At 43.0% G+C, this 23,294-nt stretch overlaps 2 protein-coding genes and 1 pseudogene across 8 annotated transcripts in view; all 3 read right to left on the bottom strand.

Annotated features, from left to right (window-relative positions):
• The window catches only part of FAXC (failed axon connections homolog, metaxin like GST domain containing), a 70,087-nt gene extending 64,764 nt beyond the window's left edge, over nt 1–5,323 (bottom strand). For 3 of the 6 annotated variants that reach the window (XR_008380293.1, XM_053592878.1, XM_053592879.1), the window contains exon 1: nt 4,440–4,969. Coding sequence is in view for 5 of the 6 variants with exons in the window: in XM_053592878.1 (XP_053448853.1) it covers nt 4,440–4,705 (266 nt within the window). In the remaining variant the exon portion in view is untranslated. The other 3 variants (XM_053592881.1, XM_053592880.1, XM_053592877.1) reach the window with 3 other exon arrangements.
• Nucleotides 5,324–13,022: 7,699 nt separating this feature from the next.
• Nucleotides 13,023–13,682, bottom strand: LOC128586782 (selenoprotein K-like; annotated as a pseudogene). Its single transcript, XR_008380294.1, has one exon. The product of XR_008380294.1 is annotated as a selenoprotein K-like (transcript).
• Nucleotides 13,683–18,765: 5,083 nt separating this feature from the next.
• The window catches only part of COQ3 (coenzyme Q3, methyltransferase), a 45,767-nt gene continuing 41,238 nt past the window's right edge, over nt 18,766–23,294 (bottom strand). The window contains exons 7-8 of the mRNA XM_053592876.1: nt 20,831–20,990; nt 18,766–19,606 (exon numbers count right to left, since the gene is read on the bottom strand). Of these exons, the coding sequence (XP_053448851.1) occupies nt 19,386–19,606; nt 20,831–20,990 (381 nt within the window). The 3' untranslated portion in view covers nt 18,766–19,385. The remainder of the gene's footprint in view (nt 19,607–20,830; nt 20,991–23,294) is intronic.

Here is a 23,294-nt window from a genome sequence, read left to right on the forward strand (position 1 = left end):
ACCTGCCGTGTTACCCTAGACTCTGCATCTCCTTCACCTGGACAGTGAGGACAGTACCAGTTCTCTCAATTCTGCATGGGTAATTGTGAAGATTGAATAAGACACTCTCTGTAAATATTTAGTGAGCTATCAAGCACTAAATAGTAGAATTTCCATCCAAAGAGATACGGTCTTATCCCCCTTAGCTACAAAATCTCCTCATCCCGCACAGCTCCCACACACGGCTCAGGAACCTTCTGCCACGTCCACCTTTCACTCTACCTAACCATTTCCCAATTAGATAAACTTCACTCTTCTCCTTGGCTGTCCCTGAGCCTCTGGTTCCCTGGCATCTTTCCCAGCATAATACCACACCTACTTCATTCTATGCAAGGAAGGACAAGCTCTTTGTATCCTCACCACATGCATGTTCACTGCAGTACCCCATTTAGTACAATAGCCTCTCTCGAAGTTTACCACCCAAGCGCCCATTCAACTTGAAGAGTTCAGAATGACTCACTTTGAAAATACCAGTCAAGTCAAAAGAATAAAAATATTTGCTGCTGTCTCACCATATTTGTTATAAAACAAGGGTTTTTATTTAGATTACGTGTTTAGGAGGTTAGATATTAAAAAACAAAAATCCACTTGGGCTGTGTTCCTAGACAGCACAAACTATAGATGTGACTATTACATAACTGATTTTGTCCAATCAAATAATTCACATCATAAAGTGGTATTTTCATGCAAATTAGCCAGATAAAAATGTACGAGCTAAAAAGAACGAGACAAATATAAACTCCCCGGCTATACTGGCCAGAAAGATCCAATTCCAATGTTTAATTTGGGCCATGTCATAGTAAGAATGGATGCTAATTAAGTACCAAGCACATGCCAGTGGCTTCATATACACAAAACACATTAGCTTATTTAATTCTGACAGTAACACTGCAGAGGTAACATTGTTAAAGTTTCATTTCAGGATATCAGGCTATACTCATATTTTGTAGTAGAAAAGGAAACTGAAGCTCAGAGATATTAAATAACTTGCTTGAGGCACAACAATTAAAGATCAAGTATGTCCTAACTCCACTTCCCAAGCCCTTAAGCACTTCAATGACACCAAAATGAGTAACTCTTCAGTTAATTTTATTAACAAGCCCAGACCATTCAAGCCTGGAACTTTCTGATAAAAGTCTGTAATAGCGAATGATGGCCAACATTTACCAAATTTTCACTATATGACAAACTCTGCTATAAGCATGTTACATGTGTTAACTCGTTTAATCAATTCTATGAGTAGTAATAAATTTACTAGTATCCCCATTTTATACATGAGTAAATTGAGTCATTATGAGGTTACTATCACATCCAAGGTTATGTGGTGGGTTACAGACAAACTCTGAATTTGAAAGCAGCAATCTGGCTCCAGAGCCCTCCCTCCACACCTCAGTAAACCTCTCTCTGAGAATCTGAGGATAAGGTCAGTTATTTCCTATACAGCTATATTTTATAAAGCAGCCTTACAATGAGGTTTATGTAAAAGAACACTCAGAGTATTGACTAGCTTCTATTCCAGTGGCTAAGAATATCACAGACAACAATGCCTCTGTATACAGCAACCAATTGTTAGCTTGTGAAGATCAGATCATTGACCCATGGGTTGCTTTGATTCACTAAGTTTTCTGAGACAGGCTGAGCCTGGGTGCCAAAAGTGCAAAAGAGCCACTGGTAATGAAGTTATTACTTGGTCATTCAATTTACAGACAAAAAATTTCCAGATGCCTGATTGAATTTAAGACAGTTGCCAGGCCATCTCCACTGTGGAAAAATAAAACAAAGGGTTGGGACAGTTTGAAAATATGATACTGGAAAAAAATATGGATAAAACCCAAAGTAACAATTTTGGTTCTAGTCACTAACTAAACTGTCTAAATAATTCTCACCTTCAACTTTACCCTGCACTCTAGAGACAACCATAGCATAAGGCTGTCTGCGCAGCAGAAAATCCAAGTAGTGAGGTGCAGAGTTGCAATTGCCAGTGAATCAGACAGTATGTTCCCACCCCACATATTTCAGCTTTTGTTTTGGTTTTGGCTAAACTACACAGACTATTGAAACGTAGATTTGACAGTAAGTGGAGTCTCTAACACATAACGTCAGCATCTGGCTCTTAGATCCTCCTCACTGTCTTTTTCCCCCATCAGTCTTCCCTGAGAGGAGGCAAGAAAGTCAAGCCCCTGCCACAGATGTGTCTTCCCTGGGCAATCCCCCAGTTCCCCACATTTCTCTTCCTCTTCTCCCAACAAAACTTATTTCACAGTGGGCACTCTGTAGGAGGCAATAGTCTCTACAGACACCCTTCGCAGACTTGAATCGGAAGCTACTATTCTTACTGTGTGAATTTGGGCAAGTGGCTTCCCCTCTCTCAGCCTCAATTACCTTAACTATAAAATGGATATCAAGCCTCAAACACGAGTTGTGAGGAATAAACACAATCATGCAGGCAAAGCACCTAGACACAGAGTTCCTATGAAGTGCTCAAGAAAGGGCAGCCCTTGTTTAGTGTTTGCATTACACCAGGGTTTTCCAATTCAGCTTAAACATTTGTCAAAAAACAAAAGTGGGGCAGCGCCTGTGGCTCAAAGGGTGCCAATCCCATATGCCAGAGGTGGCGGGTTCAAACCCAGACCTGGACAGAAACTGCAAATAAATAAATACATAAATAAATAAAATATAAAAAAAAAATAAGATTAATTTTTTTAAAAAGTGAATAAATCAAAGATTCAAAACTCCTTGTTCCAAATGAATATCCAAAGCTAGGGCGTGTAGGGCTCCTTCGTGTAGGGAAGGAGCCATCTGTAAGCAGAGGGATCTCCCACGTCCAGCAACCACAACTGCCAGGGAGTGGCCTACTCCAAAGTGGGCGCTGAGTTCCCTACTATTTCCACAAGGTCATTTAAACTGTGTTTTAGACTCAGTCCCATGAAACTTTCTTTCCCTCAACAAAGTGAAAACTGCTGAGAAGCCATATGGTCCAGGATCCTCAACGGCCTTGGACTGGAATATAACTAAGAAACAGTGGTGTTATCATTTAAATTACTGCACAAATGTATAGTTCTTTATAAAGCTCTAAAGCTCTAACTTGAAATTGAGTTGTAAAACTAACATGAATATCAAATAATCTAGAGAGATAATTCACTTTGTATTTTAGTTCAACTAGGTACAAGGGGCTGTGTTAAGTGAGAGAATTAAATGTGCACACAATCTTAACATAAACCCTCCTTTATGGCCAAATAATATGAAAACCAATACATTTCCCCAAGACCTAAATGATTTCCCACCATCCCAGAGAAAGGAAATATTCAAAATACCCAGGTTAGCCTTGCCCAGTGTCCTCTAGGGATCTCTGCAGGTGGGTTAAAGGTCACCTATCACTGTCTATGTTTATAACCTATCATGAAGGATTCCTCCAGGAGAAAAAGGCAGTGTGGACAAATTTCTCCCTCTTTAGAAAATATCAGCCAGAGGGACATTCTGAGCTATTGAGAAGGTTTGACTTCCGATAATCTTCCAGTGACTTGAGGGCTCAAATGCATGGAAATTTTAATGTAAATTGCTGCATCAATTAGCCAAATGACCTTCTCGGTACCCTGTGGTATTACCCTACTCAAACAAAAATCTCCTGCGGGCTGGATGTACCAACAGCTGGAGCCTCCATTTTCTGGTACTTCCTAGTCAGTCTTGTAAACATTCTGCAGCAGCCGATGCAACTGTTTACGGCACTGGGCGCCTCTGTGCTATGTCAAACACGCCCACGTGCTGGCCCGTCCTCCGGTCTCCTACTGCCCACAGAACAATGACATTTAAGCCCGAAGATGGTGCTCAGCGTTCAATACCACGTAAACGGAGAACCAGGTGAGGGCTGCATCAGACCCGCACACCGCATCTGGCCGCAGGTCCCACAAGCCTTTGAAATATCTCAGCCTTTTCATGATGTTGACATTTATGGAAGGATAGGAAAGAACTAATCTTTTAGGTAAAAGATGAGATTAGTAGTTAGTATTCCAGCATTATTACCTATAAATAAGGCATTCCACACAAGGGTGTAACTTGGTATTTCCACCGATCTAATTCTATTCTTGCAAACACACCGCACTCAGGATCTTCCTAAGGACGGGTCTTAATAGATAACAACTAGTGATCGAAGGCATTTCTGTTTTTAGTACCCAACGCAGGGAAGCAAATGTTTTTCCTTCCCAGTAGCACTTTAATTCTCCTGCCAACTCTAAGCTACCCCTCTCGACCAGGTGACCGCATTTGGGGAAAGGTAACAGCAGGATGCTTGGGCATTTGAGGGGCATGACCGAGGGGCTGGGCCAGGTCCCCCCTCGCGCCAGCCCGGCCCTGGCCAGGTGCCCCTCTCGGCGCCCCTGCGCGGGGCCCTCTCTCCGGCTCACCTAATGACCAGGAGTTCGTGGAGCAGATACGCAGCTGCGGCCAGCAAAGCTCCCCCAGTCAAGTAAAGGGTTTTCTTCCACCAGGGATCGGAGCCCAGCCCTGCCATGATCCCACCGTAATCCTGCAAAGGGAAAGCGATGATGTCCCCATAAAAGGAGAAGGGCTCCTCGGACCCGGCCCACCAGCCGAAGAAAGAGACGCTCTGGTTCCAGCTCAGATCCACCACGCACGGCCTGGACGAAGCAAAGCCAACCCCCCAGTGCATGCTGCGCGGCTGGCTCCGGGGGCCCCTCCCAGGGCCCGCGCCGCCCGCATGGAAGGAGCCGGCGCGGCCCGGCGCGGGCTCAGCTGCGCGCGGAGGGCGCGGGCGGCGCGGGCGGCGGCGGAGGAGGAGGAGGAGCAGGAAGGGCGCGGGCCGGCGGCAGCGGGCCTGGCCGGTTGGGCCCCCGGGCCCTGGGCGGCAGCGGCGGCCGCCGGCTCCCCCCGTAGCGGCCTCTCCGCGCCGCTCTTTGTCTCGGCGCCTGGAGAAGGCCGCGTGATGTCATTGCTCCCCGGGGCAGGGAAACAGAGGCGGGATAAAGTCACCTACCCCGCGCCCTGGCCCCGCCCCGCATCTCCGCGGTCCGGCCGCCTCCGCCCGGGCCAGAGCTGCAGGGCTGGGGCGCGCCGGGCCCCGCGCCTCCGGGCGGCACGCCCAGCACCGCTCGCAGCGCGAGGGGACGGGTTGCGGAGGCGGCTGGAAATGCGGCTCCGCCGCGAGAAACTGCGCTCGGCCGGCCCGCCGGCCCCACCCCGCCCGGCCCGCCCTCCGCCGGCGCCCAGCCCCGCCCGCGGGCCCCAGGGCGCGGAGCGCGCGGGACTCACCTGCGGCCGCGCGGAGCTGAGCGCTGTGAACGCGGCCCGGCTCGGGCTGCGACCGGGGCCGGGTTTAAAGGTGGGGGCAGGAAAGCGCTGTGTATGTGCATAACTGATAAAAACGCTCTTATGACATTACACAATTACCTGCGTCTTGGCCAGCTGCTCAAGGAAAGGAGATGTCTGGTCTGGCAAATAACAAAATGTTCTGTAGCTGGAGAGATTTCCCCTCTGACAGACCCAGCTCAAGTCCGTCCCCTTTCAAATCATTATCAGAGAACCTTCTCAGGTTGTTTTGGGGTCCACTCCCCCTTTTTGGTGCAGAAAATCTATCGAACAACTGTGTGTGTTGAGTGTTTTATTTTTTCCTCTAGTTAGATTTTTTTTTAAGTTCGTAAGTACCAAGAATAAGATTGTGTTTCACAGAAGTTTATAATATACTCAAATTTTAGCAAGAATACGGATAGTTCAAAATAGTTTGGAAAAACTGAAATACGGATTCAAGACGTGGAGGTTTATCACTTTTAAGGTGGAAGGATAGATACGGGAAGCCTGAGGGAACGGAGAGTGGGGTGCAAGGGGGGGACGTCCTTTTTTCTACTTCCTGTTCCACCTGCACCCTAGAACCGGCAGGGAATGTGGTCAAATTCTTAGTAAATAAGCTGTTGCAAGCCCCAAGGAGATGAGGGCAAAGAGAGCTGGGGGCCTGGCCAAATCGCAAACTACTGGGAACAGAATAAAGTAGGGCCTGTCTTTAGGAGGGAATTTACCGTGAGCGTGAGCTGTGAGCGGTTGCAAGGAGTGAAACCCACGGGCCTCCTGCAGAGACGGAGGTGGTCACCAGGTAGGCTTCCAGGGAGAAGCATGGGGAGCGAAGCTGTAGAGCCTTATTCATAGGAAGCAGAGTGGGTAAGTTTGGGATCAGCTGAAATGCTCCCTGAGCAGAAACAAGGAGGGCCGGCAGCAGGGCCCTCCTCACACAGCCCTCAACCTTCCAGCTCAGTAAATGCTGAGCCAGTACTTAGAGAACTTAAGTTTGATATCTGGTACCAAATTATTTGCTTGGGTGTCCAGGGCCAGCCTTGGGGATAAACAACGTTGAATGGAAGAATAATGGAGGGCAAAAGTGGGTCAATCCTGACAAACCTTGTGCCTAGAGAAGAAGTCAGAAACCAGAGGAAATTTAATATTTTCATCCCAGAGGCCACTCACTGCAATTCACTCTCACAACTGCTATTCCCGTCAGACCTGCCCTAGGCACTGGTGGAGGCCGGTGGCCCACTGCTGCTTCCCAGGAATATCATGAGCATCATCTGGTCTTTGGTTCAATATGGCTTAAATTTTCAGAGACACACTGCCGTGGATGTCTTTAAGAAGCAGCTGTGGGTAAAATAAAATGCCACGGGAGAAACTAAACTACAGACTTAAATAATACAATTCAGGTTAAATTTTTGCTTTTAGATTCATGGCATAGGAAGGGAAAGTTACGACTGCTAGGGCTATATAAGAAGGAAGGAGGCAGACATAAGGGCTGGACAAAAGTTTAGTATCAAAACATCAAAACAGGGCCAGGCACAGTGGCTCCCACCTGTAATTCTGGCACTCTGGAAGGCTAAGACAGGAGGATCTCTTGAAGCCAGGAGGTCAAGGCCAGCCTTAATGAGAGTCAGACCCCCATCTCTGCAAAAAATAGAAAAATAGCCGGGTGTGGTGGTGTGCACCTGTAGTCCCCACTATTTGTGAGGCTGGAGCAAGAGGATCACCTGAGCCCAGGAATTTGAGATGGCACCAAGCTATGATGACACCACTGCACTCTAGCCCAGGTGACACAGGGAGATCCTATCTTTAAAAAAAAAAACTTGACTGGAACAAAGAAAGAAGGTACAGCAGTGAAGGCAGAGCAGTGCTGCAAGCCTTAGCCAGGCTCAGGGCAGGGCCCTCCGCTCCAGAGGAATGGTGGTGATGGAGTGAACCCAGCAGAGGGGAGCTGAACTGACCTGGGGTAACAAGGGGGAAGGCTGACTCTTCAAAGAATGGCTTCTCAGGATCCCCAGCATAGAGCCGGGTCTCAGGCTCAACCAGTAGGGGTCATGCCCGGCCCTGGGGCCTGCAGGTGGAAGGTGTAGGAGCTGAGCATGTCTGCACCACCACCACCACCACCCCCACCCCGCCCCTCTCCTCAGCTCCCACCGCTGGTCAGAGGAGACGAAGATGCCAGGGGACAGAGCTGCGTCTTTACCTCCCTCCCCCATCCCCACCACCAAGTTGACAGCTTTGGTGTCATAAGCATGGACATTAGCTCTAAGCTAGAGGCACCTTATTTTTCTTTCTCAAGAACTGTTATTTTTTTTTTTAAACTAACTTTACCTGAGGTGTTACAAGACAAGAAAAAAAAAGGGACTAATATTGGTTGACACCTGCCTGAGTAGTCTGATCTAGTGATAAGGCATTTTTTTAGTCACTTTTTAAAAAAAACTCTAGTTGATAATGTTGTCATTTTAATTTTACAAGTGAAGGAAACTGAGGCTCAGAGGTAACGATAGAGCCAGGATTCAAACCCTACAGCGTCTCCCGGCAGCAGCTCCGTGGGCTTCCCGCCGCCTGCTGAGTCTGGCACACCCAGCAGAGTGGGCGCGCCGGGACGCTGTCCATGGTATTTCTTCTGATACTGTCAGTCTAGGGCTCAATTCTGAACTATGTCTAAATGGAATAATTAAGGCTGGGCGCAGTGGCTCACGCCTGCGATCCTAACACTCTAGGACACCAAGGCAGGTGGATTGCTTGAGCTCAGAAGTTTGAGACCAGCCTGAGCAAAAGCGAGACCCCAACTCTACTAAAAGTAGAAAAACTAGCTGGGCATTGTGCGGGAGTCTGTAGTCCCAGCTACTCAGGAGGCTGAGGCAAGAGGAACTCTTGAGCCCAAGAGTTTGATGTTGTGAGCTGGGCTGACATCAGGGCACTCTACCCAGTCCCATGACAGTTGGTCAAGGGACAGCCAAATAAATCAGTTTCCCAAACTTTAAAGTACATATATATCACCTGGAGCTGCGACCATGCTTGAACAAGGAACCACTAAATCAGTGCTTCTCACACACTACTGTGCATATGAATTACTGGAGATCTTGTTAAAATGTAAATTCTGGCTCAATAGTTGGGGGTGGAGGGAGATGCTGGGGTGAGGGAGGGAAATGCTGAGATTCTGTATTTCCAATAAGCTTCCAGATGATACTAGACCACACTTTGAGTAACAATTGTCTGTAACACTGGCTTATGAGGAAAATCAAGAACTCTGTACCCCACACTGGCTGGTTCCTAATCAACTCAATCAAGTCACCATTCTTTATTAGTATATCCATACTAATCAGACATCAGACATACAGATAAAAGGGTTGGAGCAGTACCAGAATCAGAAATAGAAAGAAAATGAATCAAGAATCTGGAAGAATGGCGGCACCTGTGGCTCAAAGGAGTAGGGCGCTGGCCCCATATGCCGGAGGTGGTGGGTTCAAATCCAGCCCTGGCCAAAAACTGCAATAATAATAATAATCTGGAAGAACAATTAGAACAGACAGTCATGCATACCCCTTCCGAGAGGCTTATCTCATGTCCAAGTTCAGGGAACTAAAGGAAGAAGCCAAGAGGAGGAGAGTTGTGAAGGGGGAGGAAAGAGAGAGGAGAGAGATGTAAATAATATACAAGGAGGCTAGATAATAGCAATTTATCTCCCCTCAGTTTCCCTGTAGGGCGATTAATGATATCATGCCTGGCCCATGTTTTAGGTGCCAATACAGACAGCATAAACCGAGGAATAAATTATTTCACAAATTTATTTTATCCTAGAAGAATTCTTTCACAGTGATGTTATACTTCATGTTTTAAAATATAGCTTAAGAGAGCCAAGGTCTTGCTCCTGTGATATTAAGTAGATGTGATGTTGGCACTATTACTCATTTTCCATAATGAAATTTACCTGCTATTTTATTAAAATATCTCTGTATTATTCATATCTAAATCACTGACTGACTTGATAATGCTATTCTAAATTCTTTTTTTTTTTTTTGCAGTTTTTGGCCGGGGCAGATTTGAACCGCCCTATCCCCCCACCCTCACCCTGCCTCTGGCATATGGGGCTAGCGCCCTATTCCTTGAGCCACAGGAGCCACCCTATTCTAAATTCTATTGTAAAGCTTCTGCTTTCTTTGCTTGATTTGTGGAGAAGACATCTAATATGACCCTACCCACCTGGCATAGGTAGATCCTGAATCCTAACCAACATCGTAACTGGAAGTCAATCTGTTATTCTAAGGTAACTTTGCCTACATATACTATCTGAGCCACCAGACTTGAGCTTATAAATCAGGAGAGGCTCCAGGAAAGAGTCAGCATGAAGTGTCTACAAATTGGGCAATGCCTAGGGATAGCAGAGATCCTTGTCAGGATACAGGAACTGCATAGCTATCTGCCCCAGCAGGTCCTGGAGCGCCAGTGACCTGGACCTGAACTGGTTGCTGTCGGAGCAGGTGTCATAAGGAGCACAGGGACAAATACTAAGCCTGCTTTAAAGTCAGGAAAGGAGTGGATGTCCTTGAGCTCTACATCCATCAGGTCCTGTCCCTCATGGAGAAGCAAAGGATTCAAATCTAGGTGGGGTGGAAACATCTCACCCATATTTACCTTATTAACCTGATGACCCTCCTCCCCCATCCTCAGCTCTGCCACCTCATTGTTTTGAGAACATATAATTTCCTTTGGGTCCAACTAGTGCCCTTTATCTCCAGACAGTGGCTCTTCAGATGTGCTGCATCCTTTTCTCACTGAGATACAAGAGATTTATTGATCTCACAATGATTCTTTTGCTTGATCTGTATGCAAACAGTCAGTGTCAGGATGGTTTTTGGTACAGAAAAGGCTTGCATGTCATTTGCATCTCATTAGTAATTGTCACGTAAGAGTCCTCAGCTGACAGAGTGGCATTGTAAGTTAGTAAGAGCAATTATGTGCTGACTGTACTAACACTTTTGTTGGGTCTTGTTTCCATCTTTATTTCTACATTGACATTTTCTTAGATTTTCTCAACTGTTTTTTTTTTTTTATGATTTTCCAAACTATTATCAGGTAGTTCATTGTATGCACTCTATAATACAAATAAATACGTTTTATGGAACTGTGGGGACCTCACTAGTCTCGATTTTAAAAACATTTCTGCTGGATGGAGATGAAGAAAGACAAATATCCAGTGTACTCCATACTAATATGAAATCAATATATAAGCAATTACATGTTCCTAAGAACAATAAAACACTATTATAGTCCAGTTCAGGGGTAGAGGGAAGTGGGAGCGGTAGGGGGGAGGATGTATGGAGAAGGAGGGAGGGCATGAAGCGGGATCTCACCTAATGTGCACATTGTGAGGGTGTATAACACACCCTGGTTGAGGGGCTCTTCTACAAATGGAACTTTGCCCTGGAAGTGAGAACAATGTAACCTAAATACTGTACCCCCATATTAATTTGAATAAATTTAAAAAAAATAAAATAAAAAGTATTTCCAGTAAGCATGACTTGAGCTTTTGCCTGATAGTGGGCAGCCTGTTAATGTCTGCTTGATGCCTCTCAATGCCATGGGTGCTCAAGGCCAACAGTAGCACAGAAGGCCTCTCAAGAGTCCCTATCACACATCAAAGGGATATTTCAAATAATGTCCAAACTTTTGACTGTTTGGTTTGGCTAAGATATTTTTGATATGCAATATTTTAACCCAATGCTTTTCTTTACCAATAAAAGAGTAAAACTTCTATCTATAATACAGGCAAAAAACAATTTTATTCAAGATCTTGGACAAAGTTGCAATTACTAGCACATTGGTACTTTAATCACAGAAGCTCAATGAAGCTCTGAGAGGATGGGGCCTCATACTCCAGGGTCTAGAGTTTTTGAAGCTCTGTTTGATTAAATGCTTTGGAAGATGCTACCTAGTATATGACAGTTCCAGTATGTGATAATAATAATTCAGCTGTGTGTGGTTATGTTCCTGCTGGGACTGTATAATGGCGCAGACACTACACACATGTGAAAGTGGCCAAGTGAACAGGCCGAGAAATCCAGCTGCCCGGGTTAAGATCCTGGCTCCACCTTACCAGCCATGTGATGCTGAACATGTCACTTCTCAGTTCCGTGAAGTGGAGTGGACAATAGTCCCTACCTCAGGTGGCTTTTGTGAGGATTAAAAGAGACTGTGAACACATGCCATTTAGCACCATACCTGGCACTGAATAAACCCAAAGAATTTCAGCAAGTGACAAAAAGTACACATGGATTCTTTCTACAAAGCAATATTAGACAGAATTTTACATTAGTTGATATACAATTTACTTTCTAAGCCAACTTACAATCTCAATTTCACTAACATTTTCTGCTAACATCTGATTTAAAAAATTTTTAAATTTACAGAAAAATTGAAGGACTGTGTAGCCTTATTTAGAGTCCCTGAGTGTTAACCTTATGCTAGGTTCACTTGGTCTGTGTTCACATACAAGCAGGGACACACTCTCAGAAACTTTTTTTAATATTCTAAAAAGTATTTCATCTGTCTGTCTTTCCATAACCATTTCATTGTCTTCTTTTCCTTTTCCATCTTGTCCTGTTTTCATTTTCTGGAACCCTTTGACCATAAGTCACATGTATCTTAGTTTTCAACATGCAGTTCCTAAGTCCAAGAACATTTTTTCATATACATATTATAACATGTAAGAAAAGTTACAATTCCATAATGTCTTATTGTAGGGTTACAGGTGTGAGCCATGGCACCTGGCCACATTTATTCATTTGTAATTAGCAAGTAACCTGTTGCGTGATACTTTGGCACCAAGTAAATAGTTGGCAAGTAGTAAAAGTTCCCCTCAACTTTTTTTTTTTTTTTTTTGGAGACAGAGTCTCAAGCTGTTGCCCTGGGTAGAGTGCCCTGGCATCACAGCTCATAGCAACCTCCAACTCTTGAGCGTAAGTGATTCTCTTGCCTCAGCTTCCCAAGTAGCTGGGACTACAGGTGTTTGCGACAACGCCCAGCTATTTTTTGATTGTAGTTGTCGTTGTTGGTGGGTTGGACTAGATTTGAACCCACCAGCTCCAGTGTATGTGGCTGGCACCCTAGCCGTTTGAGCTACAGGCACCAAGCCTCCCCTTTATTAGTGGTTTTAGTTTTGTGGAAATTAGCAGTATCAAAATGGAATCACTTATGTTCTATTTTACCAAAATGCAGCTGGGAAGCCATGAATAAGGAGCCCATAATACATATATACCAGTAACAGAAAATATTGCAAGAAATTCCTCAAAACCACAGTATTCAGCCGAGTGTGGTGGCTCTTGACTGTAATCCCAGCACTCTGGGAGGCAGAGGCAAGTGAATAGCTTGAGCTCACCAGTTCGAGACCGGTCTGAGCAAAAGTGAGACCCTATCTCTACTAAAAAAAAATAGAAAAACTGAGGCAAGAGGATCGCTTGAGTCCAAAAAAACAAATAACCAAAACAAACAAACAACAACAACAACAACAACAAAAAACGAAGTATTCCAAATAAAATGCTCCTGTACAAGGACATTTGTCTAACAATAGATATCTCTAATAACCTCATGATGCCTAGTCCTGGTGTAAACCTCTGCAGCCAATGGCCTTTGTTTCAAAGCAGTTTGCCTGGAAGCTCCTTTTTTCTTTCTTTCTTTTTTTTTTTTTGAATGCACACCTTTTTATTTCTTCAGATTCAGAGTTTGTGATTCAAATATATAAAGATGAAGAATCACTTTTGCAACCTAAAAATATTTACTTATTAAAACTATTAAGATTTTAGTAAACTATACAAAAAAGATGAGACAAAAGGTGCATTTATAGAACTGCATGTCAGTCAGGCCAGTTCCCTGCAGAGAGAATTCCCAGCCTGACCTCATTCATCTGTGAAGACACAGAGCAATCCTTGTTTAGACACACACATTCATCTATTTGTCCACTGTGGTCAGCCCTTCACTTCTTGATGGTTTCCTTCTGCTATGAATGTGCTTGTCCATTTGTCTGCTTCTTAGAGCAGACATTTACCTTCCTCATCCACCAGCCATAGGAGGAGGACTTGGGCCTTGCAGATGATTGATTCGACCCATTCTTCGGGGAGGATTTCCTGGTGGCCCTCTTCCATCATCATATCTGGAATCAGATGAGTTTCCATAGCCTCTTCTTTTCTTCACATCTTGCTGAAGCAGAGTTTTGAAAAACAAAACCACAAACTCAGCTATTCCCCAGAAGAAATCTGTTATCAAAGATAATCTCCATGGAGACTGACTCCGGCTGTCCAATACTTGTCCATTCGAGATGTAAACCATCTTGCCCTGTTTCCCTGCTTCTGAGTGACTCTCTTTTTTTTTTTTTTTTTTTTTTTTGTAGAGACAGAGTCTCACTGTACCGCCCTTGGTAGAGTGCCGTGGCGTCACACGGCTCACAGCAACCTCTAACTCTTGGGCTTACGCGATTCTCTTGCCTCAGCTACCAGAGCTGCTGGGACTACAGGCGCCCGCCACAATGCCCAGTTATTTTTTTGTTGCAGTTTGGCCAGGGCTGGGTTTGAACCCGCCACCCTCAGCATATGGGGCCGGCGCCCTACTCACTGAGCCACAGGCGCCACCCGGAAGCTCCTTTTTTCGTTAAAAAGCTTTCCTTGTCCCAATCTCTTGGTATGTTCCTATGGTCTGCCACAGCATGGGTATCCCTAATTATGATTTCTTTCTATTCCCAGATAAAGTCTTTGTTTTGGAAAGTCAATCTTTCTGTTGTTTATTCCAGGTTGACAACGTCCATCGATGATCCTTACCTGAGCCAATGACTACATTGCAGGCATTGCAAGTGCTTTTAATCTTCCATATGATAGACTAAGTCTGAGAAAAGAGTAAAGGCATGGATAAGGGGAGGAGGGGAAGCTAACAGTTGAGGGAGGCTGGGTGCATGGCTCACGCATATAATCCTAGCACTCTAGGAGAGTGAGACAGGAAGATATCTTTTGTGAGGTACTAAAAATAGAAAAACTAGCCAGGGGTAGTGGCAGGCGCCTATAGCCCCAGTTACTCAGGAGGCTGACTGAGGCAGGCGGCTCACTTGAGCCTAGCAGTTTGAGGTTGCTGTGAGCTAGGCTGATGCCACAGCACCCTAGCCTTGGCAACAGAGTTAAACTCTGTCTCAAAAAAAAAAAAATTATAAAAGTTAAAGTTGAAGGAAATTACTGAGGGCTTGAAGATTGTGTTCCTGCACCATGTGTAGAAATGATCTCATTGTGTGGGTATATACCATTGAATCTCCACAGTCAACCACCTTCCTACATTGACCACCTCCTTAAAGTGACCTAATTTTCATATCAGACACGCATCACATGTACATATCAGTATAGTAAACCTAGTTTCTTGTGTTGGCCACCTGCATATATTGACCGGCTTATTACAGTGGAGGTTGCTGTGAGCTGTGATGCCACAGCACTCTACCCAGGGCAACAGCTTGAGGCTCTGTCTTAAAAAAAATTTTTTTTAAAAAAGAACGGGAGGCTCTTCAGGCATTGGGGAGGCACACGTTAATGTTCAGAGAACATGTTCTTAGAAAAAGATAAGGGGAAATCAAGAAGAAAGATAGACAGATTAAATACTTTTCCAAACCTCAAGAAAAAATGATATTTATTTATTTGAACATCTATAAAGGTGGTAATCCTAAAGTGAAGAAAGAGTAAGCAGCCTGCTGGACATCCAGATTCTGAGACTTTACTGGCGCTCTGCAGAGATATTAATATGTTGCCAACACTTCATTTCATTCAGTGAACACATTTCAGTGCCAGACACTGAACTGACATGGTGCTTACATGAGACAGATTCTAAATATTCACACAAATAAATCTAACCTGCAATTATGACAAGTGCTATGCGAGGAAATAAATATTAAAAGGGTATTTGCTCTAGCTGGGGATACAAGAGGAATCTTCCAGGGAGAGGTGATGCTTGTGTGAGAACTGAGGGGAAACTGGAGTGAAGTGAGAGGGGGCTGACTAGTGAGTGGGGGTTGGATGCTCTTGACAGGGGAGAACTGCTCATGGGTCCGCTAATAGCATGAAGTGCAAAATGACGATTATAGTTTGCTGTTTTCCATGTAAGCAAGAGAGGACACAAGAAAATACATATTTCTGTTCATTTGTTCAAAACACGTGTGCACACACACAGCGCCAGAAAAATAATGGAATTGTTTACCTACAACAAGTAAGCAAGAACGGAGTGGAAAGGGTAGGGTGGTAGAGACGGAGTAAAAGGGATGTGGGGGTGCGACACGTCTGTGAGTATAACTTTTTGTATAATCCTGACTTTCAGAACCATGTCAGTGGCACATCCTCCAAAAGCAAATAATTTAAATTAGCCAAGATGTGGGGAAAGGGGACCCCAAATGCAATACAAACAGTGACACATGATCCTGGGTTACAAATGAATAACAAAAGAGGAAGAAAAGGACCTAAAAAACTTTGGAAAACAGTATTTTAATTATATATGCTAAGGCTGAAGTGAATTTGTTTTCAAAGGGGTGTGGGTTAGCAATGGTAAAACTGCTTTAGGAGTATTCTAGGATCGGGCAAATAAATATTATTGTGGATAACGAGAGGTAGGTCTCTCACTGTCAGAGAAGAGGTTACAAATAAAGAAAGGAGCAACATCGGAATAAACGTCGGATTGGAATTGGAGGTGTCAGCATGATTACACACACGACACACACAGATATGGAAATAAATACAGATGTGCATATGTATATATTTTCACGTATTTCCTAGCTGTCCGTTGAGAGGGCCTGGAAACAATGAGCCCTCAGTAGTTATGAGAATCCTTAGTGCTCAGATCTTCATTCAACAATAAAAGGAATCAGGGCTCCTTGAATTCTAGGGCTGGATCAGGAAAATTGTGAGTTAAGCCTGGAGCATCCAGTGGTGTCAGAAAGTAAAGAAGTGTCAAAAAATTATGAAAGGACATGAAAGGACACAGAAGAGATTCCAATGTTCAAATCTGGGACGATTTGAGTAACAAAAATAATAGTAATCAATTATAACTCATCAAAAATAACAAATATCCAAGTGAATGTAAATAAATAAGTAAATGGGGGAAAGGGACAGTTTTCCTTCTAGTAGAATGCCATTAATGATTGTAGAAAGAAAGTTGAAACCATCATTAGATAAATACCATAAACACAACTGTTTCCAGCAAGAATCATCCATAGACGATAAAACTAGTGGAAAACCACGATGAAAAACAGAATATTTACATATTCTCAAAGTATCTTGCTACAAGATACTTACTCATTATGAAGGGAAAAATACTTTATGATGAGGAAACCAAGTAGACAGCATCTCAGTCAAGAGATATAAGTTAACATCACCAGTAACAAGACAAATTGACAACTATTTGCCCCCTGACAGGAAGGATTAAGAGGGGCACAATATCATTTCTGTGGCATTCTTGCCAAAAATCATTACTTGAATTTAATCATGAAGAAAAAACTGTAAACTCAAATGAGGCACATGGCTAAATAACTCTCCTGTGCTCTTCAAGTGCCATGATGTCCAAGGGAGATGGAGGAACTGTCCCAAATTAGTGGAAACTAAGAAGATATGACAATGTCATGTAATGTGGGATCTCGTTTTTTTAAAAACCCCACTACTGGGACTATTAACAAAATTTAAGTAAGGTTTGTAGATTAGATAACAGTATTGTATTCAATTGCATTTCCCAGTTTTTATAACTGAAAAGTGATTAAGGATGTTAACATTCTGGGAAGCTGACTAAAGGGTATGGGAGAACGCTTTATATTACTTTTGCGCCTTTTTTTTCTAAGTCTGAAATTATTATTACTATTATTATTATTTTTGAGGCAGAGTTTCACTCTGTCACTCTGGGTAGAGTGCAGTGGCTTCATCATAGCTTACTGCAACCTCAAACTCCTGGCTCAAGCAATGCTCCTGCTGTGGTCTACTGAGTAGCTGGGACAACAGGCACGTACCACTATGGCACCCTGTGAACTCCTGACCTCGGCCTCCCAAAGTGTTAGGATTTCAGGTGTGAGTCATGTGCCCAATCTTATTTTTAAATTACTCTGAAATGTAAAGTTTGAAATGATGCAAAATACCTATAATGAACTCTTCTATTATTAAAATCCAGCATACTTGTTAAAAAGCAAACAATGAGGCTTGAGAAGTAGACAGGGCCATGTGGGATTAGGTAGTTATCCACGTTAATGGAATTAGGCCTTTTATCGTAGGAGCAATGAGAAACTACCGCAGGTTTGTGTTTTTGTTGTTGTTGTTTTTTTCCTGAGACAGAGTCTTACTATGTCATCCTTCGTCACAGCTCACAGCAACCTCAAACTCTTGGGCTTAAGTGATTCTCTTGCCTTAGCCTCCCAAGTAGCAGGGACTACAGGCACCTGCCACAACACTCAGCTATTTTTAGAGACAGGGTCTCGCTCTTGCTCAGGCTGGTCTGGAACTCATGAGTTCAGGCGATCCACCCCACCACCACCCTACCTTGGTCTCCCAAGGGCTGAGATTACAGGAGTGAGCCGCTGCGCTCAGCCTAAAGATAACTTTTGTGGTGATTATTTTATTGTTTTATTCATGGATATTGGTAGCTTCTGGACTCTTGACTCCAGAACAAGCCTCCTCCAGGTCTTATAGAAGTTCTGCATGTGTGCTGGCTGATTGTTCTTTATGGACGTTTTAGAAAAAGCTACACCCTGACTCCTCTCTCGCTGCCACCCGCCTTGCCAGTAACCTTTTCTACCGTCGCTCCCTGCTACTTCTCAGTACTGAACACTTTGCTCTCCCAGTGCCTGCAGTCTTGGAGCCAGCTTTACTTCCCACAGAACAATCCGACTCCCTTCACGAACACCAGGTGGTCCCGGTCATCCTTCAGTTTCCTATTATTCCTCTGACCCCAAACCAAGATCCCAAGCAATTTCATCTACCTGCCTGCTCTCTCCAGCCTTGTTCTTTTCCCTCTTAATACAGATCTACAGTGTCTTTTGCTGAACTATCAGCCCTAAGGTTTCCATTATTATTTCTTGCAAGGAACTCTTATGAGCCCAGAAGTCCTGGGAGAAGTTTTGCAGATTAAAGTCTTTACCACAATACCGGTTTTCAAAAATACATGGTTCTCAAAATTAGAATTTTCAGCTGGGTAATCTTTACTTTACAAACATACATTTTTTAAAAAATGTAGTGTCTTTTTGAGCTTATTTCTCTTGGAATATGGTTGAAATTGACTTACAAGATCAAATTAGATTATATACAGAAGCAAGAAATGTTCATCTTTTATTAACACAGAAGCAGTTATTACTAAATCATCCTGAATTTCCAGTAGTTAACATAGTATACATTTAGTACATATGGAAGATATCTCTTTCTAAATAAATACATTTTGTTGGGGGGGGATATGCCTTTTAAACAATTCCATTATACCATTTCTTAGATTAATCTTCAATATCAACACATTTTCTTCCAACAGAGGAAGCTTTGTTTTACTAATTAAACTACTGGAATTCAGACTAAGAATCAAACTTTTAAATGATGGCCAGTGGGAACTCCTAATTTTTAGCCCTCTAATTATCTAGTAGCAACTGAAGTTAAAATTTATCTTCTAGGCTCGGTGCCCATAGCACAGTGGTTACAGCGCCAGCAGGAGAGGAGAGGAGAGGGAAAAGGAAAAGGAAAAGAAAAACTGAGTTAAAAAAAAACCCCACACCATTTAAGGAACTATATATACCAGCATGTCCAACATAATCTGAACTTCTTAATGTTTGAATCCAAATCCAGCACATAGTTAAGTCTGAGGAACTTAAACTCCTAGATCACACAAAACGGTAAAATTTTTTACCCACAGGATCTCTTGAAAGCAGCCATTAGATGAAATAATAAAAACTTTTGTTCAAGCTTTTAGCCCTTTTTATTGTCTTTTTCTTCATGATTCTCTCTTGGTGGATAAATTACTATATTTGTAAATAACTGACTTTCAAGCCATATATCACTATAATCTCCATAAACAATTTATCTCTTCAGCTCTTCATGCACACCTGGGCTGGTGTGGCCATTAGCTTGAAGCTCTTCTGTTCCTTCCATTAGAATAGATTCAGCAGGCACTGGCTGGTCCTGTACCCTGGATTTCACAGCATGAGCTGCATAGTTAATGCTGGTATTTTCACTCCAATGCCAGTAACCAGAGAAGGGATTATAAAGCATTCCTGCCACAGTCTGAACTGACAGACCATCTGAAAAATGTCAGAAAGAGGAGATTTAAGAAATATTCACCTTCCAAGTGCCAAAAGTCTCTCGCAAATTTCCATATTAGAAAAGGATTTCTAACTTAATGGGAAAAAACGCCTTGTAACCATGTATGAATCACACTTCACGGCAGATTAGAGTGCATAACTGTAAAGGAGACTACCTGGGTTCAAATCCCAGCTCTGGCACATTTTAGATGGTGACTTGGGCAAGTCATTTAACCTTTCCAAATCTCGGTTTTCTCACACGTACAGAATATATATCACAGAGCTGTTAGAATTAGATGAACTACGTGTGTAAAGAAGCACAATGCTTAGAAGTTGGTAAGTGATCAATAAACGTTAGCTGTTTTTAGAAAATACCTGCCAACAACAGACTGTCTCCATAAAGTATCTTTAAAATATTTTCGATCTGTTTTCAACAAAGTTACAAAAATCTTTAGAACTTACTACATTGCTATGGACTTTAGAGTTTTCAAGCAAAATCAAATTTGATAAGACTGTTCTATGAACTAAAAGGATGAGAAGTACGGGAGTCTGAGTATCCAACAGCAATACCAAATGCCAAATAGATGAGCTGACAAACACTATTACTTGATAAGAATTCAGCACGTAAGGGGGGGTCCTCACTGCGAATGCAGTAGTCAGGCAGTACAGGGAACAGAAGCAGGAGACACATAGTCTGGCCCCAAGGAGCTTACAGGCCATTAAAGGGTGAAAAAACACCCTTTGGTGTTTTATTATGGTTATGAAAATAACCATAACACAAGGTATGCTATCAGTAAAATAAAATGCATAAAAAGTGACTTGGAAGTTCAGAATATATCTGAGTACAGAGGAATCAAGGAAAATAATATGTGAGATAAGCTGCTAAAAGCAGGGTTTAATAAGGCAAACTGAGGATGCATAAATAAGAGAATTGTTGTATCTCATCCAGAAACAAGTGAGAACTAAACAGTCAAGAAGTATTCACTGATCATCTGTTATTTGCTCAGCCCTGGGTTAGGTGCCACAGGTGAGAGGGAAGTGGTATCTACTATTTCACTCTAACTTCGAGCAGTCTATGACTTAGATGAGGGAAAAAAACCAACATCCAAAGAAAATAGCAGCCTATTCAATTCAGTGCTAGGTCATGTGATTAGTAATTACAGGCGCGTTACAAGTTCAGTTAGTTAGGCTTTGAAAACTGGGAAAATTACTCTTAATACTTACTTGGTTCCAGAATGCTCTCTAGCTTTTCGGGTGAAACAAACTTCTCCCAAGTATGAGTACCCTTTGGTACAATACCTGCAATTTGCTCTGAAAAAACAATTCCCAAGGCATAGGACAGTTGTGTTTTGTTGATTGTAGTGATGAATAAAGAGCCACTGGGCTAGAAGAAGTAAAATTGTGGAGAAGTAAAGTTATATAGAAGTAGAATCTAAAAGGTTAGGTGTATCATTAAGTAAAGGCTCTTGGCTTCCCCCTCCCTCCTCCTTCCTTCCAAATAATTTAAGGGCAGTTAAGATACCTAAGTATGAATAAAATATAATTTACCAAAATAGTATTGTTTTCTCTTGGGAAATTCTTTATTAAAGGCATTTCAAATGCACTCCCTGAGTTTATACAGCAGTACTTACAACTATTAAAATTATAAGTTACTATGATTTATATTTATATTATGTATATTCTTCTGCACATATAAAATACTTTATGATAAAAATATGGAAATGAGATCAGAGTCTTTCTCCCTGTTACACGTCCACATTGACATTCTAACATATGTCAGCATGGTTGTCTCTTTAAGTGCTGAGCCCGTCTAACTTGTTTGGTATAGTACAGAGCTATACGCCTTGGGTAGGTGTTTTCTGACAAAAGCATTGGTGATTAAGGTCGGAAAGTTTTTGGTTTGGTTTTGATTTCCTTTGTATAAAGAACATAAAGACATCAAGATAAGCACTTAGATGAGTGCAAACCATTTATGAGACTGGTTAGCCCACTGTTTTTCAGTGACTGTAGTTTATGGTGTTTCCTACGCTTAGTCATGTTAGTACTCCCTCCCCTTTTGTCCATTCTCATCAGCCTGAAGGGGATAACAATGGGGAAGACAGTCCCCCAAATAATCATATTACCACAGACCTAGAGAAAGGGAAAGACAGACGGGGATGGGAAGAAAGAGATGATATGTCTCAAATACTACCCTGAACCAAAAATAAAAAGGAGAGGAAGCCCTAAGATGTCAGAGGGTGGTGCCCTTGCAAACAGAAATGTCACATTTAGCTTGTCTCTGTAAAACTGAATATTTTATCAACAATCCAAATTTTTATTCTAAAATATTTTATTAAGAATCACTTATGAATATCTAGTTTGTCTTCTACCAAATCACACGCTAAGGAAATGGCAGTAAGCAATGGTCATTCCTTAAATACAAACTTTTAGTCAGGTGTGGTGGCTCATGCCTGGAATCCTAGTACTCTGGAAGGCTGAGATGGGTGGACTGCCTGAGCAGTCCAAGAGTCCAAGCAGTCCATTTGAGACCAGCCCAAGCAAGAGCTAGACCCCAAATCTACTAAAAATAGAAAAACTAGCCAGCATCGTGGCAGTTGTCCAAGCTACTTGGGAGGCTGAGGCAAGGGGATTGCTTAAGCCCAGGAGTGGGAGATTGCTATGAGCTATGACCCAGGGCACTCTACCCATGATGAGAGAGTGAGAGTCTGCCTCAAAAAAATAATAATAAAATAAAATGCAGGCTTTCCACTTTGCATTAAAGCAAAAATTAGCCTTAAAGCCCACAATGCCAGCATTCTTCCATATGTGTCAGGGAACCTCCATGCATACTTACTGACTGACACACAACACAATGAGTTTTTCTTGGAAAGTAAGAGATAAGCCTAATAAAACTCCATTTAGGAGGAAACACCAAGAAATTGTCACACATTGAAGGAGACCAAGGAAGCACGGAAACTAAACATATTTAGGAGGCTGTATTGGTTCCTATAATGAAAAAATGACCGTAGCAAAAAAAGTTAATGAAATTTACAGAGCTCTGTGGTACAGTTAGTCAGTGTAATGCCAATGCTGGCTGCTTAGTTTTGAGAACTGTACCATGGGTTATGTCCAGCTAGGACTGTCAGGAGGCAAGTGAGGGTCCTAGAGCACGGCTGGCACAGGCAGCCCCTTTTGGCAAACGCAGGGTGAGCATCTGAGAGGGAGCTCCTCCCTCTGTTCTGTGCTGCAGGTGCCTTGCGTGGCTCAGGCTAGTCCCTGCCTCTGAGATGTGAGATGTTAACAGAAGAGGAAGACAGCTACAGCTCTTCTATATATTTAAAATTACTTAAAAATAAAGAAAGATGGGCGGCGCCTGTGGCTCAGTGAGTAGGGCACTGGCCCCACATACCGAGGGTGGCAGGTTCAAACCTGGCCCCGGCCAAACTGCAACAAAAAAATAGCTGGGTGTTGTGGTGGGCGCCTGTAGCTCCAGCTACTCGGGAGGCTGAGGCAAGAGAATCGCCTAAGCCCAAGAGCTTGGAGGTTGCTGTGAGCTGTGACACCACGGCACTCTACCAAGGGCAATAAAGTGAGACTCTGTCTCTACAAAAAAAAAAAAAAAGAAAGAAAGAAAAAGAAACAATAAAGTTGCTTAAAAATAAAGTTTTAAAAAGCTCTTTTTAGCCAGGTTAAAGGTTGCTCACTCTTA

The sequence above is a fragment of the Nycticebus coucang genome, chromosome 5 (genome assembly GCF_027406575.1).
Source record: "Nycticebus coucang isolate mNycCou1 chromosome 5, mNycCou1.pri, whole genome shotgun sequence".
NCBI lineage: Eukaryota > Metazoa > Chordata > Mammalia > Primates > Lorisidae > Nycticebus > Nycticebus coucang.